Raw genomic sequence first — 18,720 nt, forward strand, 5'->3', positions numbered from 1 at the left:
AGGCGGGGCGGCCGGCTCTTCCTTCCTCTCTGCTGCTTCGGCTCCTCCCCCAGCGCTTCACACGCTCATTGTGAAGCGACAGCGGCCGGCAGTCTTCTGGGCTGCTTGAGATCTAGAGACCCTAAATCCTTGGCGCGCGTGAGCGCCCGCGCTGCTCCTCTCCCACTCCAAAGGCTAGAGGCGCGAGATTCACCTTTCTTTATTCCCTCCTCTGTCGCCCGGAGCTAACCGCCCCGGTGCGCTCGGACATCTCGCGCCGACGCTCCCTCCTCCCCGCCCCTCCCCCTTCGGGAGCTCCCGCCCGGGCGCTCCTCCCCCTCCCTTTTCCCCGGCGACGCGCACGCGCGCCAAGCCGGCTCGCGCCCTCTCGCTTTCCTCCGGCCCGCGAGACCCCCTCCCCTTCCGCCTCGCGGCGCTTCCTCGCGCCGCGGTCTTCTCTATCCACCCCCGACACCGCGGGGCTCGCCCCCGCCCGCCAACGGCGGGTCCCCAGCTTCCCAGTCCACCTCGCTTCCCGCGCTCTCCGGCGGGGCCCCAGCCCCGGCCTCCTCTCTCCCTCCCTTCCCCCTAATTCCCTTTCCGGACGCTGCCATCATGTTGAAGCCTCAGCCGCCACAACAGACCTCCCAGCCCCAGCAGCCGCCCCCCACGCAACAGGCCGTGGCCCGACGGCCTCCTGGGGGCACCAGCCCTCCCAACGGCGGCCTCCCGGGGCCCCTGGCCTCCACCTCGGCTCCCCCAGGGCCTCCCGCGGCCGCTTCCCCCTGCCTAGGGCCTGCAGCCGCTGCCGGGAGCGGACTCCGCCGGGGAACCGAGGGCATCTTGGCGCCACAGCCGCCGCCGCCGCAGCAGCAACATCAGGAGAGGCCAGGGGCAGCGGCTATCGGCAGCGCCAGGTGAGAACGTGTGGGTTTCCGGGCGCCGGAGCCAAGGTGGCCGAGACCTGTACACCGCGCGAGGCAGACCTCTAGCCTCTGGCCACCTTTGAGGGACGCCAGGGGGAGTGGGGAAATCCCGTGGAGCTGGGGGTGGGCCCTTCAGGTTCTAACAGGTCGGAGGAAAGCCTCCGCGGCTAGCCACCGGGACATTGAGGGTGCGCGCTCAGCTCTGAGCGACCAGTCACTGCTCGGGGCTTGGGCCTTAAGGGCAGGCAGGGCGCATCCCGCCAGCGGCGTCGGAACGAGTTGGGGGGGTGAAGAGGTGATAGGGGTCCCCGGCTCCATTACCACGAAGGGTCTCGCGGTCCGGAGCTTCAGCCAATGGGGAGTCAGCTGCGGGAAGGGGTCCCTGGCCGTAGCCAATGGAGGGGGGCGCGCGGCCCACAGTTTGGCCAATGGGGAGGGAGGGACTTGGGAGCCAGTTGCTACCTCCCCCTTCCCAGTCTGGCCAGTAGGAATGGAGCAGAGTGGGCGGGGGGGACGGAAGGAGGGACAAAACTGGGAGGACTGCGGGCCGGGAACCTCCAGCGCGCGCGCGCGCGCGCGCTTCCCGTACGTGCGCGCGGATGCTCAGTCTTATGACCCGGCCATTCTCGAGCCCCGGGTAACATAGAGGGCAGCTGCCGTGAGTGTGCTTGGACGGGTTCGCCGGGTGTTCTTGGATGAGTGGTGGACACCCCACTGTGTTTCTTCTGTTTGTGGGTTTATAGAATTGAGAGTGGAGGTACACGCAGGCGCAGTGGGTTGTGATCGCGGGAGGGGGGATTTTGAAGAGGCCCTAGGGCTTTAGTGCGCAGGCGCAGACCGGGCGAGGCCTCCCGGTGGAGAGCTTTTGCGGCTGCGCTGTCCCCCAGCCCCGCCAACGGCCCCCTGATCGTCCTCTTCAACCGACGGTTACATCAGCCAGCGAGGAGCAGGGTTACCAGGCGATTGGTGACCCCTTCCAGAGTGGGTAATAGGCTGAATGAGTAAAGAGATCGAGAGGGTGGATTGTAGAGGGAGTACCCCTCCTGCCAGGGTTTAGGGCGCAAGGCTACGGGAAATGATGGTCTTTTCTGTTGGGGAGGTAATAAATGCATGCCTGATCTAGGTAGTTGCAAATCTACACTCTGTGAGCTTCTATCTTTACATCTGGGGTGGGCTGTTAGTTATCAAATATTATAGCATTTGTCTGTTGGAAGCATGCAGCCCTGGCCCTCTTGGAGAAAGTGAAACGGTTGTGTTGAATTGGCTTTTGACAACCCTTGATGACTGAGGTCTGTTTTGCTGGCAATTGGAGGAAATGGCTTTTAATGTCCTTCTTGCTCTGAAGGTGAGATCTTGAAAGTAGTGTTGATTAATTGGTTTGTAGCCTAAGTGATTATCTTTACATGATATATGGTTCTAACATACCAGGTCCTTTGAAATCAATGGTACAAAAAGGATTGAGCATGAAATAACTAGCTCCTTGTTTCCTTTTCTTATAGAGGACAAAGCACAGGAAAGGGACCCCCACAGTCACCGGTGAGTGCCTTCTCCTCCTCACCCAAGGCACAGAGACCTAAAAGATGCACGGATGGGGATGTAGGGCAGATAAGGTGCAACAGTAGTCAGATTGGTTGGGAATAGCAGGGGGCCCAGCACATACAAGGTGGATATTAGTGGACTGTGGGCATTTAGAAGGAAGGTGAGATGTTGACTGGCTGTTCCTTTATTTGTCTCTCCTTTGTTACTGACAGGTGTTTGAGGGTGTCTACAACAATTCCAGAATGCTGCATTTCCTTACAGCTGTTGTGGTAAGTGGGTACCTAAACTCTTAGGAATGTAATGCATCCGTTTGCTGGAGGCACTCGTCCTTATTTTCCCGCTCTTTCAGGGCTCCACTTGTGATGTAAAGGTGAAGAATGGTACCACCTATGAAGGTATCTTCAAGACACTGAGCTCAAAGGTCAGTGTACTCAAACTGGCTTATTTTTGGAGAGCACGCCCAATGCTAACCACTAGACCACCTGGGAGTGTCGAGTTAGTTTCTTTTTAGAGTTGGCATGGGAGGAAGAGGAGGAGAATGAAATAGGCTCATTGAAGATGTAAAATGAGTGGGGTTGGCCAACTTTGTGCCTGTTGCAGAATAGTGCTACATGGAATTAAAAGGCATGGGTTCAAGGAGTTCCCGGGTGGCCTAACAGTTAAGGATCTGGCATTGTCACTGCAGTGGCAAGAGTTCGATCCTTGGCCCAGGAACTTCCAGATGCTGCAGGCATGGCCCAAAAAAAAAAAAAAAAAAAAAAAGACATGGGTTTGAAATTTGGGGGTGGTGTCTTTTTAGGGTCACACCTGCAGCACTTGGAAGTTCCCAGGCCAGGTGTCATATCTGAGCTATAGCTGTTGGCCACAGCAATGCCAGATCGGAGCCTCATCTTCCACCTACACCACAACTCACAGCAACGCCGGATCCTTAACCCACTGAGGGAGGCCAGGGACAAACCCCTGTCCTCATGGGTATTGGTTGGGTTCATTACCACTGAGCCACAGTGGGAACTCTGAGGGCTGGTATTCTTGGATATTAAAATGCTCAAATTTTTAAAATGTGACTTTGTAAAGATTTTTGCTGAATAAGTTCCATGGCTGATGTCGAGAAGACAGTTCCTGTGAGAAGGTGTGTGGGGGAAAGTTTAAAAAGGATAAGATAAAAGTAGTCCTATTTTTGCCTTTACATTTCTTGATACTGACTCATGTGTGTTGGTGAATGGAACTTTTATAGTTTGAACTGGCAGTAGACGCTGTGCACCGGAAAGCATCTGAGCCAGCAGGTGGCCCTCGTCGGGAAGACATTGTGGACACCATGGTGTTTAAGCCAAGTGATGTCATGCTTGTCCACTTCCGAAATGTCGACTTCAATTATGCTACTAAAGGTATTTATTGGGCCAGACTGTTAGGTCAGATCCATTTCTTGGGTAAAGAGCAGAGAACAGTTACACGGTGAATCTTCTCCCTGTTCCTCTGTATCCCCTTCCTTTATTTCTCAGGAAGATGGCTAGGGTTTCTTCTCGAGGGTGTGTCTTGACGTTTTAAGATACAGTGGAATGAATTCCAGCCTGTGTTGTGGTTCTTTGTACTTCCCTTGCCTTGTTTGCAGACCACCTTCCAGACTCTTGACACATACAAACTTTTTGCTCGGATGGGGCGGTGTGAGGGGTGTTGGAGGAAAGGCTATGAAATATCACCTGACTCTTGATCTTCAATCTGCTCCAACAGACAAGTTCACTGATTCAGCCATTGCCATGAATTCCAAGGTGAATGGGGAGCACAAAGAGAAGGTGCTGCAGCGCTGGGAGGGGGGCGACAGCAACAGCGATGACTACGACCTCGAGTCTGACATGGTACAGTCTTCTTCCCCCAGAGCCTGAGAGCTGGGGCGCTCTGCTGCCAGAATGTGGGTGGTTGTCAGTGACATCATCCTTAGAACCCACAGTGAATGGGGTGGGCCAGGGGAAGCATCCTTTACTTTTCCCTATGGACTCCAGTTGGATTCCAATGGAAAGGGACAGAAGACAGCAAAAATACCTGTTCTTCCACCATCTGTGACTGTCAACTATTAACATGTGCTTTAGGTCGATTTTTTTCTAGTCTTAATAAGGGCAGGTATGGATGAGATTGAGTACTGTGTAGGCCCATCTCCCTCCCACAAAACAAGGGCCTTGAGTCCTTTAAAATTCGTCATTAGAAGTTTCACTACATTACCATATCTAAATTTTCTTTCTTGCTTGTTTTTGAATTTTTCGTGTTGGTACATGGGTGTAGTCATTGCTTTTACCTATTGTGTATTGTTCTATTGTATAAACATGTACATATAGTTTTATATGTGCACAGAACAAATGGTAGTAATCTCTTTCCTTAGTGAATGGTATTTTTTTGCCACTCAGGTACGAGAAATGATACCTTGTTGAACTTTTTGAACGTGTATCCCCATGCACATAGGCCAGAATTACTCTGGGAGAGAAACCTGAGAGTGGATGTTATGTCTTAAGACCTTTTTCTTTCCTGGCCTCTTGCTGATTTGCAGTCAGTAGTCCTTCCTCGTCGATGTTCCCACCTGCCATGTTTCCATGTTTCCCCTCTGGATTTGGTCAGATGTTTAATCTTTCAACCTGATAGAGGCGAGGGACAGGAGGTGGTTGCTTTCCTTGCTGGACTTTGAAACGTTTTCCCTCCTCCCTTAGTCCAATGGATGGGACCCCAACGAAATGTTCAAGTTTAACGAGGAGAACTACGGCGTGAAGACCACCTATGACAGCAGTCTCTCTTCCTACACGTGAGTGTTTTTCGGTAGTTCTCACACGGTGCAGCTTGTGGTGTGGGGTCACCAACAGAAGGCGGGGTCTCTTGGGGGAACAGAGCTTTTGTTCACGCTTTTCTGGGTGTCCACGTTGTCCTCTCCCCACTCCTCATCCGCTTTGTGAACTGCTTCCTCCGAGGCGTCTCGAGTGTCCCTCGGGTTCACCCGGTCCCTTGCTGCTCTGCCCTGGACCCTGTTAGAGGCCAGTGCACTATATGCTGAGCTGTCGAAGGGTTTAAACGCCCACAAACCTAGGTGGTAGGACTAATGGAAATATCTTTCTTTTTGCCCCCGCTCTTGTCCTGGGGCACTGGGATGGCGGTGGTCCTCTCAGGGTGCCCCTAGAGAAGGACAACTCGGAAGAATTTCGTCAGCGGGAGCTGCGTGCAGCCCAGTTGGCTCGAGAGATTGAATCGAGCCCCCAGTACCGCCTGCGGATCGCCATGGAGAACGATGACGGGCGCACCGAGGAGGAGAAGCACAGTGCAGTTCAGCGACAGGGGTCAGGGCGGGAGAGCCCCAGCCTGGCGTCTAGGTGATTTCTGGCGGGGGGCTGCTCTGTGTCGGGATCGCTGTATGGGCCAGGGCCTGAGCCAAGAACTTTTTTTTTTTTTTTTTTCCCCTTGTCTTTTTGCCTTTTTTAGGGCTGCTCCCGCGGCACATGGAGGTTCCCAGGCTAGGGGTCTAATCAGAGCTATAGCTGCCGGCCTACACCACAGCTCACGGCAACGCCGGATCCTTAACCCACGGAGCAAGGCCAGGGATCAAACCCGCAACCTCATGGTTCTTAGTCGGATTCGTTAACCAATGAGCCACGATGGGAACTCCTGGGCCGAGAACTTGATGTGCTCTTGTTGAAGCCTTAGAATCCTATAGGTTACAACATAATTATTCTCAGTTTTTAGGTTTAGGAGGTTGAAGCCTAGAACTGTTCATTTATTTTCCAGGGACAACAAGGCTAAAGCTTAAAGATTCAAAGGCAGGGGTTTTTTTCCTCCCAGCTTTTTGATACATATTCTTATTTTCTCTTATTCACTCACATGTATATCTTGCTCTTTGTGAAAATGAAATCAAAGTGTGTTGCATGTGAAAAGCTGTACCTTAAGCCGCGGTGTGGTACTACCTTCTAGGTCAGGAGGGATAGGATTATGGAGCACTGGCTGGGTTGGTCGCATCAGAGCTTGATGCAGCGCGGGGTCATGATCCTGGAGCCACAGAACATGTAACCAGGATAGTTCTTCAAATGAAATAGTGCAGAAAGCTGAAGCCAGTCGTGTGTGTGTGCACAAGAGGTGGACCTTAGGGAGTTCCTACTGTGATGTAGTAGATTGAGAATCTGGCTACGGTGGATTGGGTCACTGCAGAGGCTAGGGTTTGATGCCCAGCCTGCACAGTGGGTTAAGGATCTGGTGTTGCCACAGCTGTGGCTCGGTTTTGGACCCTGGCCCAGGGACTTCCATGTGCTGTGGGTGTAGCCATTTAAAAAAAGAGAAGAAAAGGGTGGACCTTAGAAAGAGGGCTCTGAAATGTATGTTTTGTGGCTACATGATGTTTTTTGAACTCTCCCCAGGGAGGGAAAGTATATACCTCTACCCCAGCGAGTGCGGGAAGGTCCCCGGGGAGGAGTTCGGTGCAGTAGTTCTCGAGGCGGCCGGCCTGGCCTGAGCTCTCTGCCACCTCGCGGCCCTCACCATCTTGACAGTAGCAGCCCTGGCCCAGGTTCTGAGACACGTGGTATCAATGGAGGTGAGTTAGGAAGCGGACTTTTGTGGGGGGTGGGGGTGGTAAGAAGGTGGGAAAGATACTTAAAAAAGGGTTTAGATGGGTTGGAAGGAAGGTGCGTTGATGGTAATGTAACAGCAGAAACTCTGCCCTTTTTTTCCCCACTTTAAAAAAAAAAAAAAAAAAAAAAATAGGCCCTTCCCGCATGTCCCCTAAGGCACAGCGGCCTCTGAGAGGTGCCAAGACTCTGTCTTCCCCCAGCAGCAGGCCTTCTGGAGAAGCTTCTGTTCCACCTTCCGCAGGTAAGATTCCAGCAGTGCTGTATGGAGAAGTGGATAGAAATGTGTAAGGGACGGAAATACGTCAGCTGACGGAATGCTTGGATGGGAGACAGTTTCAAGATTTGTAAGGTGTTTTGGAGGCTTGGATAAATCCTTTTTTTTTGTCTTTTTGCCTTCCCTAGGGCCGTACCCACGGCGTATGGAGGTTCCCAGGATAGGGGTCTAATCAGAGCCGTAGCCGTCTGCCTATGCCACAGCCACAGCAACGTGGGATCTGAGCCACGTCTGCAACCTACACCACAGCTCACGGCAACACTGGATCCTTAACCCACTGAGCAAGGCCAGGGATCGAACCTGCAACCTCATGGTTCCTAGTTGGATTTGTTTCCCTGTGCCACAACGGGAACTCCAGATTGATGCTTTTAAGGAAAGAAGTTTTCAGTTTCTCTAGTGCAGAAATTCCAACGTGGCAGTCCACGGGCTGTGTCTGGCTAGCAGATGTCTTTTGTTTTAATTAGTTGCCAACATTGTATGACAGGAGAAATCATAGAAAATTTCTAACTTCTTTCAAGATGCAGAAAGTTCTGCTGCTGACACTGAACCTGCCTTGCCACATAGCTCTGCTTGGCTGGAGCTGAGTCGTGACTGTCCCTTTCGGCATTCCAGGCTTTCTTGGTACCCATGAGGCCATTTTAGCTGCTTCCCTTACTTGCCTTGCCCTTCTATGCATTTAGGTTTGTGACTTTGCAGATAAGCATTTCTTGGTGTTTCTAGTGGGTCCCCAGCACCTATTGCTCATTGACCAGCAGTGACCGTCACATACGTTTTCCTTTTCTTTTAGTGGGCCGGATGTACCCTCCACGCTCCCCCAAGTCTGCTGCCCCTGCCCCAATCTCAGCTTCCTGTCCTGAGCCTCCCATTGGCTCAGCAGTACCAACCTCTTCAGCTTCCATCCCCGTGACATCAACAGTTGGGGATCCTGGAGTAGGCTCCATCTCACCAGCTTCTCCAAAGATCTCACTGACCCCCACAGATGGTAAGAGCCACGCGGTTGAGGGCTGTGGACAGTGTTGTGTGGTTCTGGACAGAAGGGCCTTCAGGCCTCTCCTCTTTCTTGCTCAGTAAAAGAACTCCCGGCCAAGGAACCCGGGAGACCTCTGGAGTCCCAGGAGCTGTCCCGGATAGCTGGGAAAGGTAAGGTGGGTTTTTTTGTGGGTTTTGTTTGTTTTCTGTGCCTGGACCATGTGGAAGTTCCTGGGCCAGGGATTGAACCTGTGCTATAGCTGCAGCAACACTGAATCTTTAACCCACTGTGCTACAGGGGAACTTCCAGAAACTAAAGGATTTTAAATATTCTGAACAGCTCTTTTTTTTGTTGTTGTTGGTTGCTTTGTCTTTTGGGAGGTCAGTATTGTGTAGCCACCTTCAGGGAAAGAAATATGTATTTTTCCTTTTTTTTTTTTTTTTTTTTTTGCTATTTCTCGTAGTCCCTGGCCTTCAGAACGAACAGAAACGCTTTCAACTGGAAGAACTGAGAAAGTTTGGGGCCCAATTTAAGGTAAGAAAAGTGTGAGCATGAGCTGGGACGTTGGCAGGATGGAGGTGAAGGGGGCTGGGGGAGACTTATGGAAGAGGCTCTGGGTGGCATCAGGAGGTGAGAGCAAGCAAGGGGGGTAGGAGGGAAGCTGAGCCTGGGCTCTGGACTGGACAGTACCCTGTATGTTGTGTTATGTGTTTTTCTCCTTCCAGCTTCAGCCCAGTAGCTCTCCTGAGACCAGCCTGGATCCTTTTCCTCCTCGAATCTTGAAGGAGGAGGCCAAAGGGAAGGAGAAGGAAGTTGATGGTCTTTTGGCTTCAGAGCCCATGGGGTCCCCCGTTTCCTCCAAGGCAGAATCCGTATCGGATAAGGAGGACAAACCACCCCTGCCAGCAGCAGGAGGCACCGAGGGGCCAGATCAGCCCTCACCACCTTGCCCCAGCCAAACCGGCAGCCCCCCAGTGGGCCTCCTCAAGGGAGATGACAAGGACGAGGGCCCCGTTGCTGAGTGAGTCAGGGGGGAGGAGCTGGGTGGCTCTGGGGGGTGATGTGGGCCAAGCCGTGGGAATTGACTTGATTTTTTTCTCTCGTAGACAAGTGAAGAAGTCAACGTTGAACCCCAATGCCAAGGAGTTCAATCCCACTAAGCCTCTGCTCTCTGTGGTGAGATGGGAGGCGGGAATGTGGGCTTTGGTTTCCACGAGGGAGGCGTGGGAGCAGGGTCTTCAGCACTGGAGGGAGGCGCCCAACTGTCAGGCCGTGAGAGGAGACGTCACAAGAGCGTGTAGGGACCGCAGCAGGTCTCGGCAGCGGGTGGCAGGGGTTCCCGATGCATCTGACAGATTATTTTGTGGGTTTCTCCCTGTGATGTATGTAGCCTTTGGTTCAGGGGGATCTGAGTCTGGTGGTTAGGAGCTTGGCCTTCTTTTGGGCCACTGACTTGGCTCTCGCCCCTCTGTACTCGTCAGCTTTGTGATCTTGGGCGAGCCGCCTCACCTGTCTGCCTCAGTCTCCTCATGTAGAGCTGGGAGCGCTCATGTCCTCGTCTCATAGGGCTCGATGGGAGGCTTAACCAAGGAAAGGTGTAGGATGTGTTTGTTGCACAGCCCTCGGGGCTGTCGGTGGGGCTGGGGTGGGGTACAGAGGTCATCAGGATAGCTCCTATGCGTTCTCTGTCTCTTACAGAATAAATCCACCAGTACTCCAACTTCTCCTGGGCCCCGGACTCATTCAACGCCCTCCATCCCGGTGCTGACGGCAGGCCAGAGCGGGCTGTATAGCCCCCAGTACATTTCCTACATACCTCAGATCCACATGGGACCAGCTGTCCAGGTGAGCCCTGGGGTCACAGGTTTGGTTGGGCTGCCTGAGGGACCATGTCACGCCTGTTCTGAGCGTTGGTAAGCAGGTCGTTGGGCCTCGCCCGTGCTCTGTCCCCAGGCGCCTCAGATGTATCCGTACCCCGTGTCCAACTCCGTGCCCGGACAGCAGGGCAAGTACCGGGGAGCAAAAGGTGAGCAGGGTCAGGAGGGGCCGGCAGCAGGGCTGCCCAGTGCTCCCTGGCAGATGGAGCTGGAGCTCTGCACTATTTTCCCCCCACCTTTAGGCTCCCTGCCTCCCCAGCGCTCGGACCAACACCAGCCAGCCTCAGCCCCTCCGATGATGCAGGCCGCCGCCGCCGCCGGCCCACCTCTGGTGGCTGCCACACCGTATTCTTCCTACATCCCCTACAACCCCCAGCAGTTCCCAGGCCAGCCGGCCATGATGCAGCCCATGGCCCACTACCCCTCGCAGGTGACTGTGGCCCGGGAGGCGGGGGGTGCGGAGCCCCGGATGAGAGCAGGTCTTCTCCACCTCCCAGACTCAGTGGATGGTGAGAGAGGTGGGCCGAGGTCAGGTGGTCGTGTCCGATGGGCTTCAGTCCTGGCTCTGGCGGGACCTGTAGCAAGGCGGTAGACCCTGAGCTTTAGGTTTTTTTCCCTGTAAAATTGGGGATAAGATCGCATCTACCTGGCAGGGTTATTGTGAGTGTAAAGCCAGAGGGTCGTGACGAGACCTGAGCAGTGCTGCGGGCAGCTTGTTGGGCAGCAGGATGTGCCTCCAAGCCCTCCCCCGTGCCGACCGCGTCTCTCCTCATGCAGCCGGTGTTTGCCCCCATGCTGCAAAGCAACCCACGCATGCTGACGTCCGGGAGCCATCCCCAGGCCATTGTGTCATCCTCTACCCCTCAGTACCCTTCTGCAGAGCAGCCCACCCCCCAAGCCCTTTATGGTGAGTTCCCTACTGCCCCCCCCCCCGCCCCCAGCTGTGCTCCTCAGCCCTCTCCCATGTGCTCGGCACTGATTCTCTCCGTCTCCTGCTCTAGCCACTGTCCACCAGTCCTATCCACACCATGCCACGCAGCTCCATGCCCACCAGCCGCAGCCGGCCACCACGCCTACTGGGAGCCAGCCGCAGTCCCAGCATGCGGCCCCCAGTCCCGTCCAGGTGCCTGCCGTGGGGGGTCCAGGTTGAGAGTGGGGGTACGGGAATGGGTAGCTAGAAGGAAGGAGAAGCCTCGGGCTCTGCTCGTTCCCCGGCAGGGAGGCCCCAGGGCTCCCAGAGGAGGGAGTGGCACTGACCTTTCACCTCCCCCTGACAGCACCAGGCGGGGCAGGCCCCACACCTGGGCAGTGGACAGCCACAGCAGAACCTGTACCACCCAGGGGCCCTGACAGGCACGCCGCCTTCTCTGCCACCGGGACCTTCTGCCCAGTCCCCTCAGAGCAGCTTCCCCCAACCAGCCGCCGTGTATGCCATCCATGCCCACCAGCAGCTGCCCCACGGCTTCACCAACATGGCCCATGTTACCCAGGTAGGAGCCCACTCCACCCGAACGGGGGGCTGCCCCATCCCGCATCCTTGGGCACCTCTTCACTCTGCTCCTGACGCTAGGATCCGCAGAGCCCGCGACAAGCTCCCGTGGTGCTCCCAGCTCCTTTTATTTGTTCTTTGCAGGCCCATGTCCAAACTGGAATCACAGCAGCCCCGCCCCCTCACCCTGGGGCTCCCCACCCGCCCCAGGTGATGCTGCTGCACCCACCCCAGAGCCATGGGGGCCCCCCCCAAGGCGCGGTGCCCCAGAGCGGGGTGCCTGCACTCTCAGCTTCCACACCCTCACCCTACCCCTACATCGGACACCCCCAAGGTGAGCAGCCTGGCCAGGCGCCTGGATTTCCAGGAGGAGCCGATGACAGGATTCGTGAGTTCTCGTTAGCTGGGGGAATTTGGCATGGAAGAGCTGAGGGGCTGCAGGTGGGGCAGGATGCACGGGTTCTGGGTGGGGAGTGAGGGGTCTTGGAGGCAGGGCTGTCCCACAGGGCGCCTGCCGACCTGCACCTGTCTGTGAAGTATGTAGGGTGGGCAGAAGCCACAGTCGCCGCCGCCAGGGGCTTGCTCCTGGCTCTGTCCTTTGCTTCCCTCCGTCCTCGCTCAGTTGTGATCCAGCAGCCCCCCTCCCCACTGCCTCCCCAGCTCTCAGTGACCCCGACTGTCTCCTGACTTAGCCGAGGTAAGGTCAGCGCAGCAGACAGGGCCAGGCTGGGGTGTGGGGGGCTGAGCTGGGCACATGAGTGAGGGCTCTGGCTCACTGGGAAACGGCTATTGATCTGTGCTTCTGACAGCCCATGAGACACCTTGAGGAGGCCGCTCCTGCCAACACTCCCCCCACACCCCACACTGGACGGCATTGGATGAAGGGACAGCTGCTTGGGTTCTAATGCTCCTGCTCTCTTCTCTTTCCCCTCCAACCAGTTCAATCTCATCCCTCCCAGCAGCTCCCCTTCCACCCCCCGGGGAACTGAAGATTGTCCTGGCCGCGACCTGAGACCTCCATGAGTGGAGGGAAGAGTGATCTATGTCTCTTCCCCCAGCAGCTCGGACCAGTCCCAGCCCCCGTCCCCCCTTTCCCCCCGCGGGAGCTGGGGAATTCCTGCCAAGCACCTTGAATGGGAAGGGCCTCTGAGTGGGCAGGGCCAGGGTCCAGCGGGGTGGGGGGTTCCTGCTCTGCCCCGCCCATCCCCACCCCATCTTGCCCTCCCAGCCTCTCACCTATCCCCCCGCTGGAGACAGAAGATCTTTTATTTTCTATTATTTATAACCTCAGACTTGGGCCCCCTGTTCTTTCTTCCCCATTAACTTGAGTGATCTGCGTGACAGACAGACAGATGGTTGAACAAGGACTTTTACTTTTTATTACATAAAAATATTTAAAAAAATTAAAAAAAATAAAATTTTAAACTAACTTAACCTGCCTGTAGTTGCCTCTTTGGAGGGTAGCGAGGTCATGGCTGTCCGTTTTACAGCCCGATGCCTTTCTGGCTCTGACTGTTGCCCACACAGGTCGCCAGCGTCTCAGGAGCTGTTTCCTCACCTCAGGATTGGCCTTGTCTGGCTTTGTCATGAAGCATGATGGGAAGGTTTGTTTGGTTTTTTTTTCTTTTTTTTGGTCTCATCCTCGACAGAAGTTCCCAGCCCAGGGACTTGAATCTGAGCTGCAGCTGCAGCTGCAGCGCTGCTGGGTCCTCAACCCATTGCACCACAGTGGGAACTCCTGAAGTTTGCATTGTCTTATGTAAGCAACTTCATGAATTATGTCTACACCTCTGTACACTAAAAAGTACGTTAGTGTTTTGGGCCCCTGGAAGTGAAGGCCTGACTGGTGCACAGCTGAGATCTTAGGTGTGAGTGAGAGCTGTAAAGATGGAGCTGCTCTCGGAAGTGGGGAGATGGCACAGCATCGTAAGTCAACGACGGTTTTAAAAAACAGAGATAGTGGGGAGGTGGCTGGCTTGGGCCAGGTTGAGAGGAGCAGGGAAGAGAAGAGCCAAGGATGGGATGGAGAAATTACAGGCTTCAGGTATTCTGTTTTGTGGGGTTTTCTTATTTTTATTTCCAGAGTTTGGACTTCCTATCCTTGACCTGGCCTTGGTGTCTTTGTAAAATGAAGATGATTTCAGCCACAGAGGACTGAGGGTGGGACTGGGGTCCAGCAATAGGCCAGGGAATTCCAGCTCTGACCGAAGATAGAGAAAATCTGCAGAGACCAGGGCAGGAAGTTAGATGTTGGGGGAGGTGAGGGAGAAAGCATCCGAAGCATTGAAAGAGGCAGGGGGAAGAGGGAATTGTCTGTAACAGCCAATTGGCTGTTAGAAGCTGGGCAGGTTTGGGGTCCCAAGGGACAGCTCTATGAAAGGGGGTCAGTGGGAGTTGAGAGGCAGCTACGGAAGAAGCAGGAGCAGGACAAAGCCTTTGACAGCAGAGGTTTGCATGCAGATGGAGACGGGTTTCTGCAGTACTGAGGTGTAACTGCTGGTGGTACTGAGTAGCCCAATGGATGAGTATAATCCCCCTGTGAAAACTTTCAGCCTCGCTTTGGGCACTTAAGAGGCTAAAGCAAGTGAGCTCACCCTACCCTTTACCTTTGAACAGGACATTTTTTCATGACAGTTCCTGTCCTCCCCTCAAGCCCGCCCTTTTACTCCTGCTCTGCAGTCACCAATCAGGCTGTTTCTCAAAACAGCCCCCAGGTTGCACCCAAGAGCTCCCTTCTCTTTGAGTTGCTTGTCAGTAGGTATTCAGGACATACTCATGTATCAGGATCCACGTTTGAAAGGGAAACCCCTGCTAAATGTTACGTTTGGGCATCCTGATCAGTCATTTCAATGTCTTGAAAAGTTTCAGTGTTTTACTTCCTGTGTTCAACAGACCTTAAGCCTCAGTACTGACATTGAAGGTGAAATCTACATTCTACAGTTTCTCACTCCTGTTTGGAATCAGTGATGTACTGATAAGCTTTCAAGCATACAGACTCTTAAATGTATCAAGTACCTTTTGCGTGCTGCATCTAGAGGTACAGTCCCTAGTGTCACCTAGCTGCGAGGACGGCTAGGTGGCAACAGCCTAGTAACTACTCAAAGAGGAAACTGGGTGGGGTTTGGCACCTGAACTGGGCCCAGGCTATAAGCAAATACTTTCCCTGGACCTCCCGGCAGGATATCCAGCACAGAGCCTGTCAAATATAGCATTTTGCTAGGCAATCCTACAAAACTCACTAGACGGGTTTTCGATTTCTTTAGCTTTTTCAAGTTATTCCAGCAGTGCTGGGGGTGTTAAGAAGGCTGGAGCTTTTTCCATCCTGTACCAGCAGTGACCTCTTGAGGCTAGATAGAGAGCTGAACTCAGTTCAGACGGCTCAGGGATCTCACAAGCTCACCTGTCCTGGGCTTCACCTCGGATTTTGTATTTCCCACTCTATCCTCTCCAATGTGTACAAAGGACACAAGACACACACAGGCCAGCTATTTACAGAACAGTTTATTGACCTACCTCACCTGGCCAGCCGTGTGGCCCTCTGGCCAGGGGAAGTGTCAGTCTAGCTGTAACTCTGCTGGGCTGCAGCCTCTGCCCTGGGACCGGGGCGCCAGAGAGGTAGGAGAGAACATGGGCCAGTGCAGCCCGGAACACAAGAGAGCCCTGGCGGAGGTCCCGACTCAACTCCATTTGATGTTCTTGTCCTCCTCGGTCATGGCCGGCGTGTCGGTGACAAGGCCAGTGCCAATGGTCCGGTTGCCGTCCCTCAGGGTGAAACGCTGGCCTTTTTCTAAGATCATTGGCTGCCGCAAGATGAGGGTGAGCTTCAGGTCCTCCCCGGGCATGGCGAGCTCCTGGAGGGCAGAGACAAGGACCAGGCGTGGTCTTCAGGGCGCCTCCCTGCCCCGTTTGTTTGCTACCAAGGAGGTTAAAGGCTATGGGCAAGTGCGGCGGGGTGATGATTCTTTCTGGGGAGACCTTCATCCCAGCTCTCAGGCACATGCAAACAGCATATGCAAAGGCAGAAATGCGTTGGTGATGAGAAGTCCTCGGGTACATTCTCAAGAAAAAAATGTTTAGGAGATTTGGGGTCATACAGGTTCTTTGCTCACACGGCTTCACTGAGCCCTTAGGTACAATACAGAGGAACTCCCGACAACGGGAACTCTTTCCCTGGGAAATCTCTGCGGGTGGGTGAATGATGGATCAGGACGCGTTCCCCCTCAATCCACTGATCCAGACCTTTCTATCACCAATGCCACCTGCATGGTCATCCAGCCTTTCTTCACCAGGGAAAAGTCACCCACATTCACATGTGCCCTACCTTCCCCTGTGGCAAGATGATCCGACAGGCCATGTCCCAAGTCAGGGAGAACATGACAGGCATGAAATGGGACACAAAGGGCTTGTGGCGGCCACCCTCCTCCTTGCTGAGGATGTAAACCTGTGAGAGAATGAGGGAGCAGCTGGGCTTGGCTGGAAGCACCACATCTGCCCACGGTGCCCGGCCCATCCCCGCCCCGCCCGGAGCCCTCACCTGCGCTTCCACCTTCTGGTGGGTCTGGATGGAACCCGGCTTGGCCATGACCAGGCCACGCCTCAGGTCCTCCCGCTTCAAGCCTCGGACCAGGGCCCCCAGGTTGTCGCCGGCCTCCGCCCTCTCCAGGCTCTTGTGGAACATCTCAATGCCTAGGAGGGAGGAGAGACGAGGGAGGGTGTGGGGCAGAAGGAAGGAGCAAGTGGCCCACAAGGGGAGAGGGCAGCCTGGAGCCCCAGGGGCCCAAGGCCTCCTGTACCTGTCACCACAGTGCGAATATTCTTGCTATGTCCCAGGAACTCGCACTCGTCTCCCTTCTTCAAAATACCACGCTCGAGCGTGCCTGTCACCACCGTGCCTCGGCCTGGGAGGGGACAGGAGAGGACATCAGGGACCCTGGGCAAGCTTCTGCGAGAAGAAGGAATGTGAGCGAGCAGAGTCCTCACCAGGGATAGAGTACACAGACTCCACAGGCAGCAGGAAAGGCTTCTCCAGGTCCCGGGTGGGCACTGGGATATAAGTGTCCACAGCATCCAGCAGCTTCTGCACAGACTTCAGGCCTAACTCAGGGTCACGTTGCTACGGGCGAGAGGTAGACAGGACCCTGAAACTTCCATTCTGCTCCCCTTAACTTGCCGAGAGCCACTCCCCAGACTCAGAGCAGAGCTCGGGATGCCCGGCCTGACCCCGCCTTCACCTCAAGGGCACAGAGGGCAGAGCCCACGATGATCGGAGTCTCCTCCCCTTTGTAGCCAAACTCTGTGAGCAGTTCCCTGATCTCCAGCTCGACCAGCTCCACCATCTCAGAGTCCTGGACAGCGTCCGCCTTATTCACATACACCACCACGTGCTCCACTCCAATCTGCAGGCGGGAGAGGGAGCAGCGGGGTTCTGAGTGAGGGCTCTGCCCCTCCTTCCTCCTTCCGCGCATACCCTGGCTCTGGGTACCTGCTTGGCCAGTAGTAAGTGTTCTCGGGTCTGGGGCATGGGGCCGTCGTTGGCTGCTACCACCAGGATGCAGCCGTCCAGCGGGGCAGTACCTGTGATCATATTCTGGGTGAGGAAAGGAGAGAAAACTGTAGTTCAGTGACTTCGGGTCCCACCTCCCCCTGCCACCTCCACTGGCCAGGCCCCCAAATCCATGATCTCAAACCCACACATCTTGGCTCTCTTAACCTCCTCCCCACAAGCCTAACATTGTTCCCGATGGGGGGGGGGGTGCGCGGGGGAGCAGTTCCAGGGCCTGCCCCCAGCAGCTCTCTCACCTTAACGTAATCTGCGTGACCGGGGCAGTCTGTGTGGGCATAGTGGCGGTTGGCAGTGCTGTACTCCACGTGGGCCGCATTGATGGTGATCCCTCGGGCTCGCTCCTCTGGGGCGTTGTCGATCTCCTCGTACTTCTTAAACTTGGCCCCGCCTCCCTCGGCTAAAACTAACGGGAGGAGAACACACCTCTCAGCTAAGGATCTGATCTGGAGGGAGAGGCAGGGCTCAGACCACACCTCTGGGCCCCTCCCACCCAAACGGGAGACAGCCTGGGAGAAAGCAAGCTTCCAAGACCTTCGTCTTCGACTCCTGGGAACGGAAATAACTTCACCTTTTAGGGCGTCAAGGGTCAGCCCTGGGACGTCTCTAAGGTAACGCTTCTGCTTTACGGGGCACTCCTCCGGGCTGGAGGGAGGCTATTCGGGGTCCCCCCATTTATGCATCACAAAGTTCTTCATTTCGACGGGAAGTCTTGTCTCCCCAGTCTTGCAATCTACCGCCCACCCAAGGTGAGGCTCCTGGGGCCCATGCTAAACACCTCCAGCAGCGTTCCGGCGGGCCCCACCTCCCCGGCGCCACGTCCCGCCTGCAGAGCGGGCGCTGCCGAATGCCCGACCCCCCCGCCCCAAATCCGCTTACTTTTCGTGATGGCTGCGGTCAGTGTGGTCTTGCCGTGGTCCACATGGCCGATGGTACCCACGTTCACATGGGGCTTGTCGCGCACATAGGTCTTCTTGGCCTCCACGGCCAGGCCGCGGCACAAGAGGGGCAGTGCCGGGGCCTTCAGCGGCCGCAACAGACCCTGCAACAGTGATGTTGGGCCAGCGCCGAGACCTGCCGGGGCAGAAGCTTGGCGTCAGGGCGCGGGTCTGAGCCTGGCCGCTCCCGACGATCCCCGTGTACTCCCGGGCCGCCATCGCCCTCCCCGCCCCCTCACCGCTGAAGAGGGGCGTCGCGCGCAGCAGGGTGGCGGCCGCCATTGTGGTCTTACGAGCGCCGGGAACAGTGGGTACGGCGCACGGACCCCGGCGCGTGCACCAAGCAAAGGGCAATTGAGGCTGGAAGCGGCTTCCGGCGGAAGTGAGGGCCGAGAGGGCAAGTTTGGGCACTTCTAGCCCCGAGTCTCTATGACCCTCCCTGTCAACTTCCGGGCTCGGGACCGAAGACGTCCAGGAAGACGCTGGTGCCTCTGGGGTGGGGAAGGATGAAGAAAGTTTCCCAGGCGCCCCTGGCCTTCGCGGGTTCAGGGGCCACGCAGTTCTCTCTGGTGGCGC

General features: G+C 55.6%; 2 protein-coding genes across 51 annotated transcripts; one reads left to right on the top strand and one right to left on the bottom strand.

Moving 5' to 3' along the window:
* The first annotated feature begins 349 nt into the window (after positions 1-349).
* ATXN2L (ataxin 2 like) lies at positions 350-13,080 on the top strand. 50 transcript variants are annotated; one of them, XM_085017064.1, is made up of 25 exons: positions 1,433-1,542; positions 2,120-2,250; positions 2,405-2,441; positions 2,657-2,713; positions 2,794-2,865; positions 3,679-3,829; positions 4,173-4,297; positions 5,138-5,229; positions 5,588-5,788; positions 6,824-6,999; positions 7,170-7,277; positions 8,098-8,292; positions 8,379-8,450; positions 8,744-8,814; positions 9,006-9,301; positions 9,387-9,456; positions 9,979-10,125; positions 10,234-10,306; positions 10,400-10,587; positions 10,935-11,064; positions 11,159-11,280; positions 11,435-11,647; positions 11,791-11,980; positions 12,307-12,343; positions 12,456-13,080. In XM_085017064.1, exons 4-24 carry the CDS (start codon positions 2,687-2,689, stop codon positions 12,336-12,338), a joined length of 2,751 nt encoding a protein of 916 aa, XP_084873190.1. In that variant the 5' UTR covers positions 1,433-1,542; positions 2,120-2,250; positions 2,405-2,441; positions 2,657-2,686; the 3' UTR covers positions 12,339-12,343; positions 12,456-13,080. The 50 variants fall into 50 exon arrangements, with proteins under 50 accessions (XP_084873154.1, XP_084873155.1, XP_084873156.1 ...); XM_085017068.1 differs by having other exon boundaries at positions 12,586-13,080; XM_085017045.1 differs by lacking the exon at positions 1,433-1,542 and adding an exon at positions 1,800-1,890 and having other exon boundaries at positions 12,184-12,343; positions 12,586-13,080.
* A 2,052-nt stretch (positions 13,081-15,132) lies between these two features.
* On the bottom strand, positions 15,133-18,500 carry TUFM (Tu translation elongation factor, mitochondrial). Its single transcript, XM_003124515.5, has 10 exons — positions 18,384-18,500; positions 18,086-18,280; positions 17,446-17,612; positions 17,129-17,233; positions 16,878-17,042; positions 16,627-16,759; positions 16,440-16,544; positions 16,181-16,332; positions 15,968-16,087; positions 15,133-15,497 (listed from the first exon to the last, which is right to left on the bottom strand). The coding sequence occupies exons 1-10, from the start codon at positions 18,424-18,426 to the stop codon at positions 15,324-15,326; spliced, it is 1,359 nt and encodes a 452-aa protein (XP_003124563.3). The 5' UTR covers positions 18,427-18,500; the 3' UTR covers positions 15,133-15,323.
* Positions 18,501-18,720: the final 220 nt, after the last annotated feature.

Source organism: Sus scrofa, chromosome 3 (genome assembly GCF_054392235.1).
Source record: "Sus scrofa isolate SSC_HxYL_T2T_F1_AM1 chromosome 3, Sscrofa_HxYL_maternal_Yorkshire_Landrace_v2.0, whole genome shotgun sequence".
Taxonomy (NCBI): Eukaryota; Metazoa; Chordata; class Mammalia; order Artiodactyla; family Suidae; genus Sus; species Sus scrofa.